This window comes from Passer domesticus, chromosome 15, assembly GCF_036417665.1.
Source record: "Passer domesticus isolate bPasDom1 chromosome 15, bPasDom1.hap1, whole genome shotgun sequence".
NCBI lineage: Eukaryota > Metazoa > Chordata > Aves > Passeriformes > Passeridae > Passer > Passer domesticus.
This window is the reverse complement of record NC_087488.1, coordinates 4,923,000-4,939,286: the sequence shown is the minus strand read 5'-3', so window position 1 is coordinate 4,939,286 and position 16,287 is coordinate 4,923,000. Positions and strand designations below refer to the sequence as shown.

At 37.6% G+C, this 16,287-nt stretch overlaps 1 protein-coding gene across 50 annotated transcripts in view; it reads right to left on the bottom strand.

Annotated features, from left to right (window-relative positions):
* Window positions 1-16,287, bottom strand: part of RBFOX1 (RNA binding fox-1 homolog 1) — a 1,139,646-nt gene that overhangs the window by 54,832 nt on the left and 1,068,527 nt on the right. For 43 of the 50 annotated variants that reach the window (XM_064390362.1, XM_064390361.1, XM_064390359.1 and 40 more), the window contains one exon: window positions 9,637-9,717. The exons of the other annotated variants lie outside the window; for them this stretch is intronic. In XM_064390362.1, the coding sequence (XP_064246432.1) occupies window positions 9,637-9,717 (81 nt within the window). The remainder of the gene's footprint in view (window positions 1-9,636; window positions 9,718-16,287) is intronic. 50 annotated transcript variants of the gene reach the window in all.

The window sequence follows — 16,287 nt, the reverse complement described above, 5'->3', positions numbered from 1 at the left end:
TTTTCATCTCCTTATCTTGAAGTTGTTTTCAGATCTAATTAATCTATTATTTCAAGACTTTGATATACTGACTTCCTTGTAATTATTTCAAGTCTAGATGGAGCTACTTTTTTTGTTCCATCTCCTGTCATGTACCAATAAACAATCCACTATTGGTTTCTCTGTATATGCCTAGCATGACATGCCATTAATTTATAGGTTATAGCCAAACTTTGATGCCCAAACCTGGAAACTCTCTCATCTTCCTGCCTAAGTTTTTTCCAGCTGAGGGTGGCTGGTCATTGGCACAGCTGCCCAGAGGGATCCCAGTAGGATCTCCATCCCTGGAGATGTTCCCAGGCTGTTGGAGTGTGGTGCTGGAGAGCCTGCTCCAGGCTTTGCTGCTGGAGCAGGGGTGGACAATATGTTCTCCAGGGTTCCTTCCAACATCAGCCACACAGCATTGGCCATTTGGTGATTCTGTGGTTATCAGAAATTCCCTTACACCTCACCCTTCTTTAACTGGATTGCATACACAACCACCTGATATCAACCTAAGACATCAAAGGGGTTTCCAAGAACAAGCAGAAGAAAAAGGAGGACATGAAGGGATACAAAAGAACAGGTAAGATGATTAAGAATTCTTTTTGTAAAGCTATGTGATGACACCAACCTACACCTTTAAGTTTAAAAAAAAAGCTATCACTGGTGGTGAAATTACTTATGATGTACTTAAAATCAAAATGAGAAAATGAGAGTACTGCATAGCTGAAATTACAAATAGATGAGGTACAAAGAACAGTTGGCTTTTCACAAAGGAAACAACTAAAACAGAAGGAAAAGCTCAGGAGGTAAAAAAGCACCCAGGCCATAAAGGAAAAGAAACAGTAGAGATCAGAGAAGACACATTTGATCTTAAATTAAAGAACAATCTTCAAATATAGATGATCAAAGTGATCAATATCTTGTCTGGTGTTCCCAGTTATCGGACAGCTCTGAGTTTCAAGCAAATGGAAGAAACCCCCTGTGTCTAACAAAGCACCACTCCAAGACAAAGGAAAAAGGCCACGGTTGTGGAAAGCTGGATGAAGAGTAGAACTGCTATACAAAATTTAGTAATTTGAATGTTTATGAAAGTCAATTATATAGTGACAAGAAATACTGTTTAGATGACACAAGGATTCCTAAAGCTCAATAGAATTATTAAACTGTAAAAAGAACACTGTCAGAATGCATTGGGAACAATTTAGGCAGAAAGTAATAGAGGAAAAACCCAGCTGTTAACCTAATCCAAACCATAAAGGAAAAATTGTCAAAACAAAGAATTGCACCTGAAAAGTTATACTGATATTAAAAATGTTATTTCCTAAAAGGCACTTATTATCTGTGAAGTTCAGGTTGAATTTTGCTGTACACAGAACAGTTCCAAGAGCCGTGATTCAATAACAAGCATCACAAAATAGAGTGACACTAAGGTGTGCCTTTATTTGAAACCAAATCTTACAGGCTAAGCTGAAAAGCACAAAATTAAGAGTTTGCTATCTGAGAGACAGGATGATTTAAGATATACAGGCAACACCGTGGGTCTGGCACTAAAAATGAGTGACACCAGCAGAGAGGATGCAGAGCCAGGGAAGGTGGCACCCAGGACTGGGCTCAAAGGGCTCTGATGTACAATTGCATCACAGAACATGATGCAAGATAACACTGAATGTAATTCTCACTATGTAAACATAATATACATAACAAATACAATTAATACATGCAATTATCACTATTTAGCTGATTCTGAGAAGAGGAAATCCAAACAGTCCTCTTGTCCTAAATCACAGGTTAGTCACCAGTGCTGCCACCAGCAGCAGAACACCAAGGAAAGGCACCTGAGCTCCCAGCTGTCCTTGGACACACCCAGATTTTATTATTTGAACTAAAGGACAAAGATATTCTCCACAATTTACAGCCCATGCGGAGGGTTGTGTATAAGTGGAAAAAAAAGTCAGTGACACAATTCAGGATGTGTCTCTCTTTCCAGAATTCCTAAGCCTGCTAGTTCAGACACACTGCTCCAGCACAAAACAGACCAACAGAAGAATGACAGCAAACAGCAAGGCCCAAAAAACACATTTGTGGGAGTGAAATGTAAGCCACATTTACAGGTTTTGGACAAACACAATTTTTTTTAGTGATGACTTATAAGTAAGTAATAATTTAAAATATGAATAGACAGGAGCTAAAATGAGAGTTATTCTGAAAATAGTTGCAGAAAGACAATACAGAACACCAAAAATGCTGTAGGACGAATTTCAGGCAACGCTACCAAAAAAAATTTTCAAAATGAAAAAGCAAAGAAAAAACCAAACAAAAACCCCCAAAACAAACAAACACAAAACCAACCAACCAAAACAAAACAAAAACCAAAGAGGTTCACTTTACAGTTAAAAACAGGATGATACTTAAGTCAAGAATGTAACGCTATGCATATGAATACAGTTTTACTTATTTTTAAAATTTTGTACTATTTTTAACTTTCTTGAAAATCAATGGAGTTGTCCTGCATCAAAGCAAGGCCCAACACAATGGGACAGAACAGAGTACAAAAACCTTCTAAAGACGTTTCAACATGAGATGATATCAACATTTCTCCACACCTCTGTACATCAGGGAGGGAATTATGGAAAGCCATTCCCTTCCTACTTACTATTGGTATCCTCTTTATTTGAGCTTTCAAAAAGCCACTGTATTCAACACATGAAAGGAAAGGGCAATTGGTACATTTTTCCTGGTTACTCCTGAGTGATTCTCTTTATAAATAAAGGCAATTAGTTCAGGAAGCACACCAAAAGATAGTTTGACCCCTAAATGTTCAATAATAAGGTTTTTGTAGCCTGGAAATCATATATGGGATTGCTCCTCTCACATGTATGCACATTTCCCCTTGGCAGGATTTTTGTACCCTCAGTCAGAAACTGCAGCCCTGCAATGGTTAATTTGGTTAATTAATGGCCCAATCACAGCCTCCTTTGCAGGGGTGCTCTGCCTGTTTCCTACGAAGCAATAAGGAGCAGACAAAACCAGCAAGGTGTAAATACAATGCACTGATATATATTTTATACGTGATGAACTGACTTCTCATTCCAATTTAGCTCAAGAGAAAACAGACCAATTAAAAATTTAGTTTGCAGAACCTTTCTACATTCAATTCAGAAATACTGAAGCACTGGCAAATTATTTATACCACATGAATACTCATTTTTTAAACTGCTCCTGACCCATATTCTAATTCAAAATGGCAATCCTGCCAAACAGTTACATGAAGAAAAACTACAACAATAAAATCAGAGCAAATGAATCACTGATGTCATTGCAATATATGTCCATTTGTATTGAATGAGGTCAGTCATGACTGACACACAAAACCCAGATAAGGATACACCCAGTGCCAGCAGCATCTACCCTTCACCTGCTTGGAGTGGCAGCAAACTGCCATCATTACAATATAATTTTCAGGTAATTACACGTGTGCAACAGATTAAACATGACAAAATCAACAGAATCAAAGTCTCCAAACCAAATGCTTCCACTAATGATTTGGCACAGAAACACACTTTGAATCACCTTTTGAAAATTTCTATTTTCCCTGTGTAATTTTCTTGGTATTGAAAATATCCCAGAACATAATAGAAATGTCAAAGGTCTTCCTTCAATCCATTAGTAACGCCACAGGAAAACAAAACCTGCAATGTCTTCACTGAAACAAGCAAGATGAAAATAGTTCCATGCAGCATTTTTTAGGTGGTTTACTAATATTCCTAAGCCAAGTAACCTATTTCTAAAAGCAAGGACATACTGCATATACAAGCTTGACTTAATTTTCATTTCTGTAGCACAATGAGTCCGCAAACACACTAAATCCTACAGTTGGATGTGCTCTTTATAAATATAAAATGTATATTTATGACTTTCCCTGTTTATTCTAAAAGCAAGATCCTGAACCATCCTCCATCTATGAATTAAAACAAAACACCCAAAGGAAAAAATAATCTTTTTAAAACTAGGACCATATGTTTGCTATATGTAAGCGCTAATATTTTCAATAGGGAAAAAAAAATCAAAAAAAAAAAAAAAAAAAAACCATGCAATTATTACTTTCTGCTTGTGCCATAGATTTTCCTACTCTCCTATCATATAATGCACAGAAGAGTAGGAATATTGGGTTAATTTTGGGACACTTCTTGGTCTGCTCTGACAGAAAGAAGTGTTTTCTTTTGCTTTAAAAAAACCCCCAAAACTTTAGCATTTAAAATACTTCCTGTCAAAAATATTACAGGACCAAAGGTTTCCAGGGAATTTTCTGAAAGAACTGCCTTCCCACCTTTCAAAAACATCTCATCTTTGCCTTGTTGTTTCCTGGTCGCTCATAAACTAAAATCCCAGGGCAACATAGTTTATTGTTTTAATATCTGTCTGACGCAAAGCAGAAGTATTCTCTGGTGAGTGCTTATCTGTCATATGTACTTCTGTGAAAGGAATATCAAGATAAATAAGATGTTCTAGGGCATATCATGGGATTATGAGCTTGGCACGGACTGAATTCTGTTTAAAAATAGTTGAAACAATAAATAAAAAAACCTCATCTACACTGGTATTTTGAGGATGTGAGCTTGAAGAGCATTGGGTTTTAAATATTTTAATTATAAGGGGTTCATGTTATTTTAGTATGAATATAAAATGAACACTCAAGTTCATAAATGGGACAAACAAGATGAGAGGAAATAATATTCATAATTTAAACAGTTAAAATAATAAAATTCTATTCTAATGGTACAATGGACTGTGAACTTACTTAGTATTAATTAAACTCAGTGTAATGGCATTTTCTATATTGAAATGAATAACCAGTGATCTGGAAATTCATTTAGACCATTAGGTTAATTACAGAAACTGATGGAAGTTTTATCAGACAATTACAATTAAAGAACACGAACAATGTGGGACAGATTTATAAGCATTTGTACCACCTCAATCATTTCTGCTGAATTCCACCACCACTTCTTCCAAAACTGTAATCAATATATCAATTAAAAAATGGGCCATCAACTTCATTTGCCCTTGAGTATGATAAAATAAAATGAATTAATATTGGATTTTGCATTTTTATATTTTCCTTCTTTTAATTCTATCATTTGACTGCAGTATGAAAGATTTATTTGGGAGCTGATAAGCAGGCTTACTGAAGATGAAACAACTCTAACATTTAGGAAATCTAAGCCAAAATTTACTTCAGTTTAAAATGTACTCATTGAAGTCAAGGCAAAATTCTCTTTTATGGGCATGCTAAACATTTGGGAAATGGAGATGTTCATCTGCACATCATTCTGAGCAAAAGCATGGAGAAACTTAAAATATGTTACCATATATGTGAGCTACCCATGTAGTTAATAGTGAACCATCCCTTCAATGTATGCTCAGAAAAATCCACTAGTAGCTACACACTCAATAACTCGAGTACCTTAATGCTTACTTGGAGCTAAAATAAAGTCTAAAAGTTTCAGAGATCAAAGTGCTGATTTCGAGAGTAAAAAATATTTAGCTTCCTTTGACTTTCCCTTTTAATTTTAAATTCCGTATCTCTCCCATTGCCCTCCACAGGGCCTGGGTAGGCACAACTGGACATTCCTGAGGGATGGGATGCACAGCTGGATGGGATGCGCAGCAAGGGCTGGGTGAGCCCAGGAGTGCTGGGAGCCAGTCCAGACCACGAGGATTTCTACTGGAAATGCATCTCTTCTTCCATGCCCTGACACAAAGGACAGGGACATTATTGGGAGACAGAGCCAGGCACACTCTGGGAAGAAGAGGGACAAAAAACCAGAGAGGTTTCCACTGCCAGGACATTCAGTCATTGGAACAGATGAACCCCTGAAATTGTGGAGTCTCCGTCCTTAGAGGTGCTCTGGTGCAACCAGGTTCTTCCAACTTGAACAACTTTACAGTTTACAGTAACTTTACAACTTTGTATCTTCCTTCTTGCCCATGCTTTGGCTCTCATGAGCTCCTACTTCATTCACATTTTCAGGCACTTCTACATTATAGAAAAAATGGGGAAAATATGCATAAGATGGTTTTTAGAAGCTCTTGCAATAAATTCAGATTTGTATTTTTGCCTTTTTGAACCATACATACCCAGCTGTGTTACTGTCCTTGGCAGAACAGTCATACAAACATTCAAGGACAGATTTTTTTTCTTCTTTTGAATCTTCCTTTTGTCCAGCAGGGCCTTAATTTTCTCATGGATCCTACTCACGTGTGGCTTAAATTCAGAAAAGTTCCAAAACTACCCTTGACACATTTCTTCTTTACCAGAAGATACAAATTCCTTCAGGATTTTAAAATGCTTTGTGGAAGTAACTCAAGAAGTGAGGGTCAAAAGAGACTGTCAGTTCTGAGCAGCCAACCTGTTTCATTTCTTTTCAGGGAGGTATTCTGGGCCTCTAGGAAGATTTCAATGAGTGCTGACTCACTGGGATTTGGTAAGGTCCAATCATTCCTGGCTGGATAGAACTCCTTTCAATACTTGTCTGCATCCTGAATTATAATGATGAAGGATTTAGCTGAAATCTGTTCTATCAGTTCTGCCCTGGAGATTCAGTCCTGTGGAAATCTACAGCAACCAAGGTTTCCTGCCTGGATTTCCTGGCCGTGGTTGTCACAGGACCCACCCCACCCAGGGATGGGAACACACTGGCATGCTGAAACTCTGCTTTCTACGTGAAAAATTATCTATTCCAACAATAGGTGTGCAAATGAAAAACTGATCCAGGTCCCATCTTCTCCTTCAGCATAAGAGAACAGATGAGGCATGAGAGACTATTGCTGCTGATTTGTTCCACTGCTTGCAGAAGAAACAGCTCATTTCTTTCCGTATTATGTGAAGGGCCAGAAGTGATGGAAGGAAGCAGAGCCATGTTTCCATCTACTGACATATTCAGAGGTGTAACTAATCATTGTGCTGGGAAATGTATAGTGTGACACCTAAAATATATCCTGGAGAAATAAAATATCAGAAGGGAAAGAGCAGCTCCAAGAATTGCAGTCTGCTTTCTGGAGAGCCAGTGGGTAAAAGTGCTCAGAGCCATCAGGGGCTACCAGTGGCCAGTACAATTACAAACTAAGAAGTTCAGTGAGAAACCAAGCTAGCCAAATGAAGAAAAACACATCTTCCAACCATGTTGCAGTCCTTCATGCCTTGTAACTCAGGAGCAAAAGATGAACAGTCAAGTTAGACAATACTTTGAAAAATGGGGACTATCCTCTTCCAAATATCAGAAAACTCCTAAATGCCATTAACACTCTGTGAAATTCAAGTATCTTAGATGGATTTAGAAAAATCCCAGCAGACTCTTTCCCTTCTGTTAAAACAATTACAAATTGAAAACCTCTTAATTCTTACATTGTAAGTGGTTATAAAATATCACAGTTACAATATCAGCAGTAACAGAATAAATGATTAACAAATTATTCAAAAAGGAAGGCTGCAATATTGTTGTCTACATAGAATGATAATAGTACAAGTATTCATCTCCTAGACACTAATGTTGACTTATCAGTTATAATTACAATATTACAAATGTGCACAGAAATGGAATATAGAAGATCTTTAAACTAATAAAAGAAATGAGACAAAAGTCAACCTTCATTTCTATTCACTTCTAGTGGAATTTCCTATAGAAATGAAGCTATTTTACATCTTTATTGAAAGTTTTGTAATAAGGAGAAATAAAAACCTAATTACAATATGCAGTAATTGTAGTAATTTTGTGTTATTAGGAGTTGTGACCCTGTAGGGGAAACTGCATTTTGGCAAGAGGAAATTCTATACATAATAAAGGAAAAATCATGACTTGCCAACACACAGATTCAACAAAAGTGTAATAATTTCTACTGCAAGGGCTACCAGCAATGCCTGTTATGAAACTGTGTATTACACATTGCCCAGTGGGAGACAGATAGGCAAAGCTTGTTTATTTATGTATTTGGCATAATTGAAAACAAACAGGTGTTTGTTAGGCTATCATTACTCAAGAAGCACCACTGCAAAATAAGATTTTTCAACAGGACTGACTCAGGAGACATAATGGATACAGTGAACTCCAGAGCTCAGCTTGCTCACAGTGTCTCTTTGGGGAATCAATATTAGTGGAAATATCATCTGATGGAAACAGCAATTCCAGAAATAAAATTCCTGGGGTACAACTCAGTGAGACAATAGGAGCAACAGGGTAAACTTATGAAAAGCTTTCAAAGAAGACCAATTTTCAGAAAATTATAACAAACACTGCCCCCTCTTCTCTAAAGGAAGCTCTTAATTGTGAGATAAGTGAAATATTTGGATCATTTCCAGGAAAAAAAACTGTCAGTCAAAAAGGAGGAGTGCACTAAAAATGTCCAAAAGGGAGCATTAATTTAAACTGTAAATATTTCATATGTCTGTGTTACTACAAGAAGTAAAAAATCCCCACTGCTAGAGAAAGGTGACATATTAGAAAATATTCTTGGAGCATCTGGAAGAAAATGCAGACTTAACTGACAATTTAATTTGCAATTGAAAACACTTGATGCATTTGGTGAGTTCACTATGCATTTGTAGGCTCCAGACTCCTCATTTAAAGGGGATCCCATATGAATCCTGGAAAAGCAGCAGCTCTAGGGATGCCATTGATAATGTTTGACATAAAAGAATTACATGACTGTAGAGATGATCACCATGGAACTATTTTGTCCTAATTCCTGGATTTAATTTAAAAAATAATTATTTTAGTAGTCTAGATAAGCTCTAAGAGAATAGAATTGCATTCTGGATTGAATACAATCTGTATAAGGAGCATATCTGATATTGCTGTTAAATCAGATCTTGTGTTTTCTTTACAATGAGCACAGAGCCAGGGCTGCTGCAAGCAGCAGTTACTGCTCCAGCATTCAGCTCCAGGTTTCTCACCCCAGTAGAGGCCAGAATGAGCATCAGTGGTACCAACAATCCAGTCTAAAACACTCTCAAAAGAGGTCTCTGCTCAAAATTTCAGAGGACACATCTCTGCTCCAATGTTTTGTACAGAAAAATGGCTGATGGCAGCATCCATCATGTCAGCTTGTCTCTGTTCTTACTGGGGCATTTTTATGGCTCAAAATACCCCCTTTCATACAGGCTGTTCCTTTTGTAAAAAAAAAGACTTCATACCTAATTTCTGACCCAATCAAATGGTGGCATGGCAACAGATGTTTTGTGCATTAAAACACAGCTTTGAGCAGGACAGAAGAAACACAACATCTACTACACAAAATGCATGGCACACAACAGTACTGGATTGCAAAAACTGTCACTGTTATCATAGAACTTTTGATCATTTCTACACAATATTGCAATATAGGCAATTTCTTTTCTTTTTTCCTTTTTTTTTTAAATAAAATATACTTTGAGAATAAAGATGCAACTGAAAACACTGAATTATCTGTTGACATGACTTACATATGTTTATAAACACCACATTTACCTTAACAAGAGCTGTTGGGAAAGTTGACATTTTTAGGGGGCTTAATTCACATTAATGTGCTTTTGTCACAAAAAAACAGAACAAGAAACGAGCCATAACACTAGCTTACTTGTGGATGTGTATACTAGTGAACTGGGGGCACTGTACACGGGAGATCCCTCCTGGTTTGCCTGGCACAGCAGCACCCTGCCTACAAGAAAGAGAGAGAGAGTGGTATCTGGTTTTGGAACACTTCAACTAAACCTCAGTTTTCACCCCAAAACACAAATCAAGTCACAAACCGGAGCGGCGCACTGAACCAGGGGCGCTTTTTGTCCTTTGATTTCAAAGCAGCAAGAGCCCAAACAAACCCAGTTTGACATTGGAAAAGCAGAACACTGACACGCCCCAAGCGCCAACGCCGCCGTTATCCCGCGGGCCCCGCTGCTCTCTCTCCCTGTCACCCTGCTTCTCCCAAAAGCGCTGCCCCAAACCACCCTGCCCACCCTGGCCCTCAGCCCCCTGGCTGGAATGAGGCTCCTGGAGCCAACACAGCAGGAAAATCACGTGCAGCATTCCCAGCATAGACACCAGGCCAGGAATGACCTGGGTTCCATCGCTCCCACTGTCACTGAGTGATCGCGGGCACATCTAAATTCAGCAGTTTTTGTTAAGAATGCACAAATATATTTGTGCAAATATATTACTTTCCAGTAAATAAACTGGGTTGAGGATTAAGAACAAAATCAGACAAAACAAAACTTTCTTTTTCCCAAGGAATAAAAGTAAAAAAAATAACAAATCCATTTAAACCAACACTTTTGCAATGCTCATTTTTTACAAATGACACAAGTTTAAGGTTATTTTTTTTTCTTTTAAATAAACTTATATAAAACATGTCAGGTTTTCTTAAAATTATACTTTAGCAGTCTTAACTGAATAGAGATTGATTAGAGTACATTGAACATTGTACTTTCAAACCAGGAAAGAAACTTCTTCAGTTCTGGAACACAACCGCCCAAGAAAAGTGGGATATGAGACATCTGGTTTTGCAGACATATGTGCATATATCTGTATGCACACACACACATACACTGACATGCCTCAAGCTGTCAGGATTTGTGAATCACACAATTCCAACCCATCAAATCTTTCTGGAGATTTGTGAAACTTTATTGTGCACTGACATGCAATGGATTGCACTGAGTTGAGTCCAATGTGTTTGGACGGACAGGATTAAGTACAAATGGTAGGCACATTTTCCACAGTATTACAGGAGCAATTATCAACTTCCATTCAGTGGGCCAGAGTTCTCTCAAAATATATTTTTGAAAAATTTCTGCCATTAACCATTTCTTTGTTTGTTGCTTGCAGCTGTCACTTGAAGGAGAAATATTGGAAATACAGAAGAGTAATGAAATAATTCTTGTAATTATGCAGTTTAACTAAGACTGTGACTACTGGAAATCTCATTAATTACTATGCTTCCGACCTTCCCAGACAATAACACACCCTTAACTAATAGGATTTAGAGATGCTTGCTTTTTTCCAGCCATCCACAAATAATATAAAAGATAAAATGTAAAACAAGCTCATTTTCCCCCTTAAGACAACACACCATTGACTGTATTGATATCTCTCTCAGCCTTCAGCTCTTGTGTGGAAGCTGGCAAATGAACATGCAGCTATTGAGATCCTTACTACAAGCAGGATTTTTAGGTTAAAGATAAAACAAATAAATAAGTAGGCCCTATCCACACACTTGTTTGACGCCAGGAATGGGGACATTGGAATATGGGAGAATTTAACACCACAGATGCTTCAAAACCCAAGCTACTGCAGAAGCCTGCAAATGAAAGTGAGCTGAAGACCCAGAAGCATTGATCCAGCTGAGAGAAACACATGAGGAAAATCACTCATTTCCATTAGGCTTTAAGAATCACTATAATGACTTCAACTATGTCTAGAAAACAGAGCAAAATATTTTTACAAGTCAAAGGTTACAATTTATTTATATTATTCATAATAAATCCTAGGTAACACTTGGCTTCCTCCATGCTCCATAGGTATTTTCCTACTCTTTGTAGCTAATAATCTTATATATTTTCTGATTTCATCTCATACAAATCCTATTTTCCATACTCCAGTCATCTAATTTCTAATTAAAGTACTTCAAAACAGATGCTTTTTTCATCTCTGCTACTAGAGTGTATTTAATTTCTTGCACAGAGCCTTCTAATTATATTTTGACAATCTGCCTTTGAATTTGTACATAATATTAATACTGATAACTAAAACATTATTATTAGATTTTGTTAGAAAAAAATATGGAACTTTTTAATCTACTTTAGTAAGAAAAGATCATTTCTTCTGCATCTAATTTTGGTCTTAAAAGTATTTCAATAGCAATTCATACAACTGAGGGAAGACTGAATTATTTACAGTAAGATCTTGGATAAATCTCAGAACACAGAAACAATCCATAAATTCTCCAATGGGGGAAAAAAAAGTATTATTTTTCCTCAAGAACACTAAATTCTATTGTGATGAAATAAAGGATTTGGATTTTGGGTTTTGTTTTTTTTTTTAAGAAAGCGGATTTTAAGATAACGTTTTGAGGGAGCAGGGGCAGAGGGGACACTGAGGGGACCAGCCTGGGGGCAGGGGCATTGCAGACACCCTGGAATGCTGCCTGGCAGCACGGACAAAACCAGATGTCCCAAGATCAAAGACTATTCCCACTCATCCTTCCCTTCCTCCACTGTTTGCTCCTCCAGCCCATGCTTAAGAACATGCTGTTTGATGAGGTCCTTTGCTGAAGCACCACAGTTATTTTGAGAAATAATTACTCTAAAAATATGCAGGACTGTGGAAAAAAGTGATGTGCAGTCATTAATATTTTTAGAATACTTAAAATTCAGTTCCCAGTGGTTTCAAGATCTCTGACTAAATGCATTTCCCCTCATTTTTTTTTATACTTTCAAAAATAAGTTTTTTTGTGTACAGTTATTTACATGATGCAGATAAACTAATCTACAGAAATACCAAGAGGTACTTGTGGCGCTGCAGAGTACTCACTGCCTCATGTAAAACAGCTAAAAAAAGTCACAGTATTTCTCCAATCCTCAAAGAGCCAAGAAGTAAGATCAAGGATCTACATGTGGAGTCACCCACTAAATGATAAAGGATTTTTAATCCCCTGCTGTTAAAAATAACTTTTAACTGGGACCACTCTGTAGCCAGCACTACAGGAAGCTCAGAAATACAAATTTACAATTAGTTGAAAAGAATTTACACAATTAGCTGGAATGTCTCATGGTATTGTTTGAGGAAGTATAAATTTAAATAACATTTTCTGCAGGAAAAAAAAACCAACATGTATCATTAACTGAAATTATGCTGTTGGTATAAAATTAACAATGGTCCAAGGCCTCAGTTATGGGCCCAGCTCTCTCCTGTCACAGGAACCGGATGAAACTTCTAGAAAGCTTTCCTGGCAATGGTTTAAAGTTTCTATACCATTGCACAGCACCCGAGCCTACAATGCACCACCTCACCATACACAGGGCATGAGTACCTTGGCTCATAGATGAAAAGTTTCCAATTTTCAGTGCTGGCATTTACTCTCCAAGAATTTTGGGGGAAATTACAAAAAAAAGAAAAAAAGAAGAGGACAGACGTTGATTATTGGGGGTTTGCCCTGGGTCACAACAAAGTGAGACATGGGGGGCAACGTTCTTCTCACTCCAGGAATCCCAAGGAAGCACAGCTTCACAGAAAGCTCTTGGGAGAGCTTACAATACTTTCCTGGGAAGTATTGTATTTGTGGGGTGCCCCAGTGAAGGAAGGGATGATGAAAGAAGGGATGACTCCATGTTCTCAGAAGGCCAGTTTATTATTTATAATACTATATTATATTGAAGAATACTATACTACACTATACTAAAGAATACAGAAAGGATACTTACAGAAGGCTAAAAAGATAATAATGAAAGCTTGTGACTCTCTCCAGAGCCCTGACACACCTTGACCCTGTTTGGCCAATAAGTCAAAACAACTCATATGAAACCAATGAAACAATCACCTGTTGGATAAACAATCTCCAAACACATTCCAAAGCAGCAAAACACAGGAGAAACAAATGAGATCATATTGTTTTCCTTTTTCTCTGAGGCTTCTCAGCTTCCCAGGAGAAAAATCCTGGGTGAAGAGATTTTTCAGAAAATGTGAATGTGACAGGGAAGGGACAGCGGTGCTGAGCTCTCACAGCATCCAGCTGCTGTCTCCCCAATGAGGAGAAACAGAAGCATTTTCAGTGGCAGGAATTAACCAACTCAATATCCAGGGCTGGGCTGCACTGGGGTTTAGTGCACAGGCGGCTAAAATGAGTGTTTGCAATACAGGAACTAAGTAATTTACTACACACAAGGAGATTTAGTGATGATTCCATTACTCTAATCCGTTGTACTCTCAGCTTTCCAGGTAAATCAGCTGCTCTTTACACATATTTTTTTAATTGTATTACCAAAAGGAGCTTCTTACTGCCTCTCACAGCTAAGTACCAGTTCATCCATTCTTTAATACTATTTACAAATAAAGAAATACAAACAAAGCCACAGGAGAAAGTGATTGAAAAACAAAGCTATTTGAGTCTCATTTTGCCTACATTATTATAAACTGTTATTTTAAGAGCCTAATCTAAATCTAAATCTAAAAAAAATCCCCATTCTTTATTGAATTCAGTGATTGTTTTTTAGTTTTTCTTTTCTTCCCAGACTGGCTGGACGATACCAAGTTCTCCCTGAGTCAGCTCTGATCATTCTGATCACTCTTTTCCTTTGTTCCTCTTGCAACAGCTATTATTCCTAAACACTTTGGTGCTCAATGAAGAAAACTGTAAAGCTGCACCTCTCATGAACAAATCAGGAGATTTCCAAGAGTATCAAGGATTCTCATAAGCAATCTATGTCCTCTCTTGGTTTGCTGTTCTAAAAGTGTAATTTAATATTGTCATTTTCAGACAGAAATAGCACTATTTTTTGTTCTGGTCTGAAATATTGTTCTGTGATGGATTATTTCAAAATGTCGCACAGAAATGGATCAGAAACACCTAATAAAAGGTTCCTGTTGTGCAGTAATAGTGTATGTTAGCTTCCATTGTCCCTTCTGACTAGGGAATTTAAAGAGAGCCTCTACAGCTTCTCTCTTGAATACATAATAGTAGTTAAGTGCTCTCTTAGCCCTTCAATATCAATAGTCAACTACACAGACTTAGCATGCTTTTAAATATGCTGTTAATTCAAAAAGAAGTGCTCTTTGAGGGCCTTCAGTTATCTGGGATCTCTATAAATTGAATAATAGCCTTCAGATTTTAACACAAACACTCTTAGATGGCTGTGTTGATACACCAGATTTTTTCATCCATTATTAACAAGGAATAAAGTAGCATAACCCCAAACCCCATGCCTCCTTTCTTCCAATATGTTAAAAATACAAACAAAACCTATGTTTAATCCCACCAAAGTTTATATATAGCTTCACTTAAACAAGAGGGTAGGGAGGAGAATCTAAAGTAGTTGATGTCTAAAGTTGATTTTCCTAAATCCAAACCCCTTCTGACAGAAAACCTGAAATACATTCAATTATTGAACAGCCTGGGTGTGCTTGCTGCTGGTAAGGAGAATCTGTGCCCTATACATACATACATTTATGCAGTAAGTCCCTGACTCACATATAACTTGATACACATTGTTTAAAATAGAGGGAGGAGAAAAAAAAAACACACCAAAAAACAGGCTGTGAAGGTATGTGTCTTTAAAATATTTCCTGGGATATCTCCATCCAAAAATTCTATTTAAGATGTTGATTTTCCTTTCCATCACTTTTCTAAGCACAGTGGATATTTCTTTATCATCACCCCTGTTAGAGTGTCCCCAAAACACCCAATGAACTGTGGCACTGATTCAGGGAACAGCAATGAATGCTACATCAAACATCATTTGTAAGCCACCCTTCCAATTATTCTTTGCTGCCCATATCATCCATTTCCCAGCTTGTGAGAAACAGCCCTCTCTCCCCAGCTATTCCTGTGCACTATCCAGGATGCTGTCAAAAACTGGGATTGGAATGTGTCAATATCATGCAAGTAAAAACCAGAGAAGCAACAGTTTGGAGCTCTGGTATGAGATAATCCCCCCATACCCCCCTTCTCCCCACCTCTTCCCTCTGTAGGACACAGAAGCCATCCCACAGTAACAGGGATCTCTCTTACTCCTCCTGCCTGGTTAAAAACGCACTGTGTGACTGACTTGCTTCTAATTTAATTAACAAGCCAGCCTTCCCACAGACTGGCTGCACTGCAGGAACAATTCATGTAATGTTTCCATTCACAAAGTAAAGCAATTGCAGCAAACTGCCCTTCCCAAAATACTTTTAAAATTATTAATCAGCCACAGGCATCCCTTGGCTGCTAACTAATCTGAAATTAAATTGCACAAATTTAACTGGTGCTTGTACCAAAATCTGCACCATGCTAAGAGAGTTTATCTGTGCTCCTTAATAAACTTAATTATTGGCATCCAAGTGCAAATCCTGTCACCAGAAAAGTCTAAAAACTGGACATGCATTATGTAGTCATGAAAAAAAACTGAGGAGTACCATCAGGGTTTCCTGCAAAATATATTTACTGTAAGATGCCTCCCTACAACCTCAGGTGACATAAACTCTGTAATATGCAGTGCCATTATTTTACACTGGGACATGCATCCCACTGAAGTTGTTC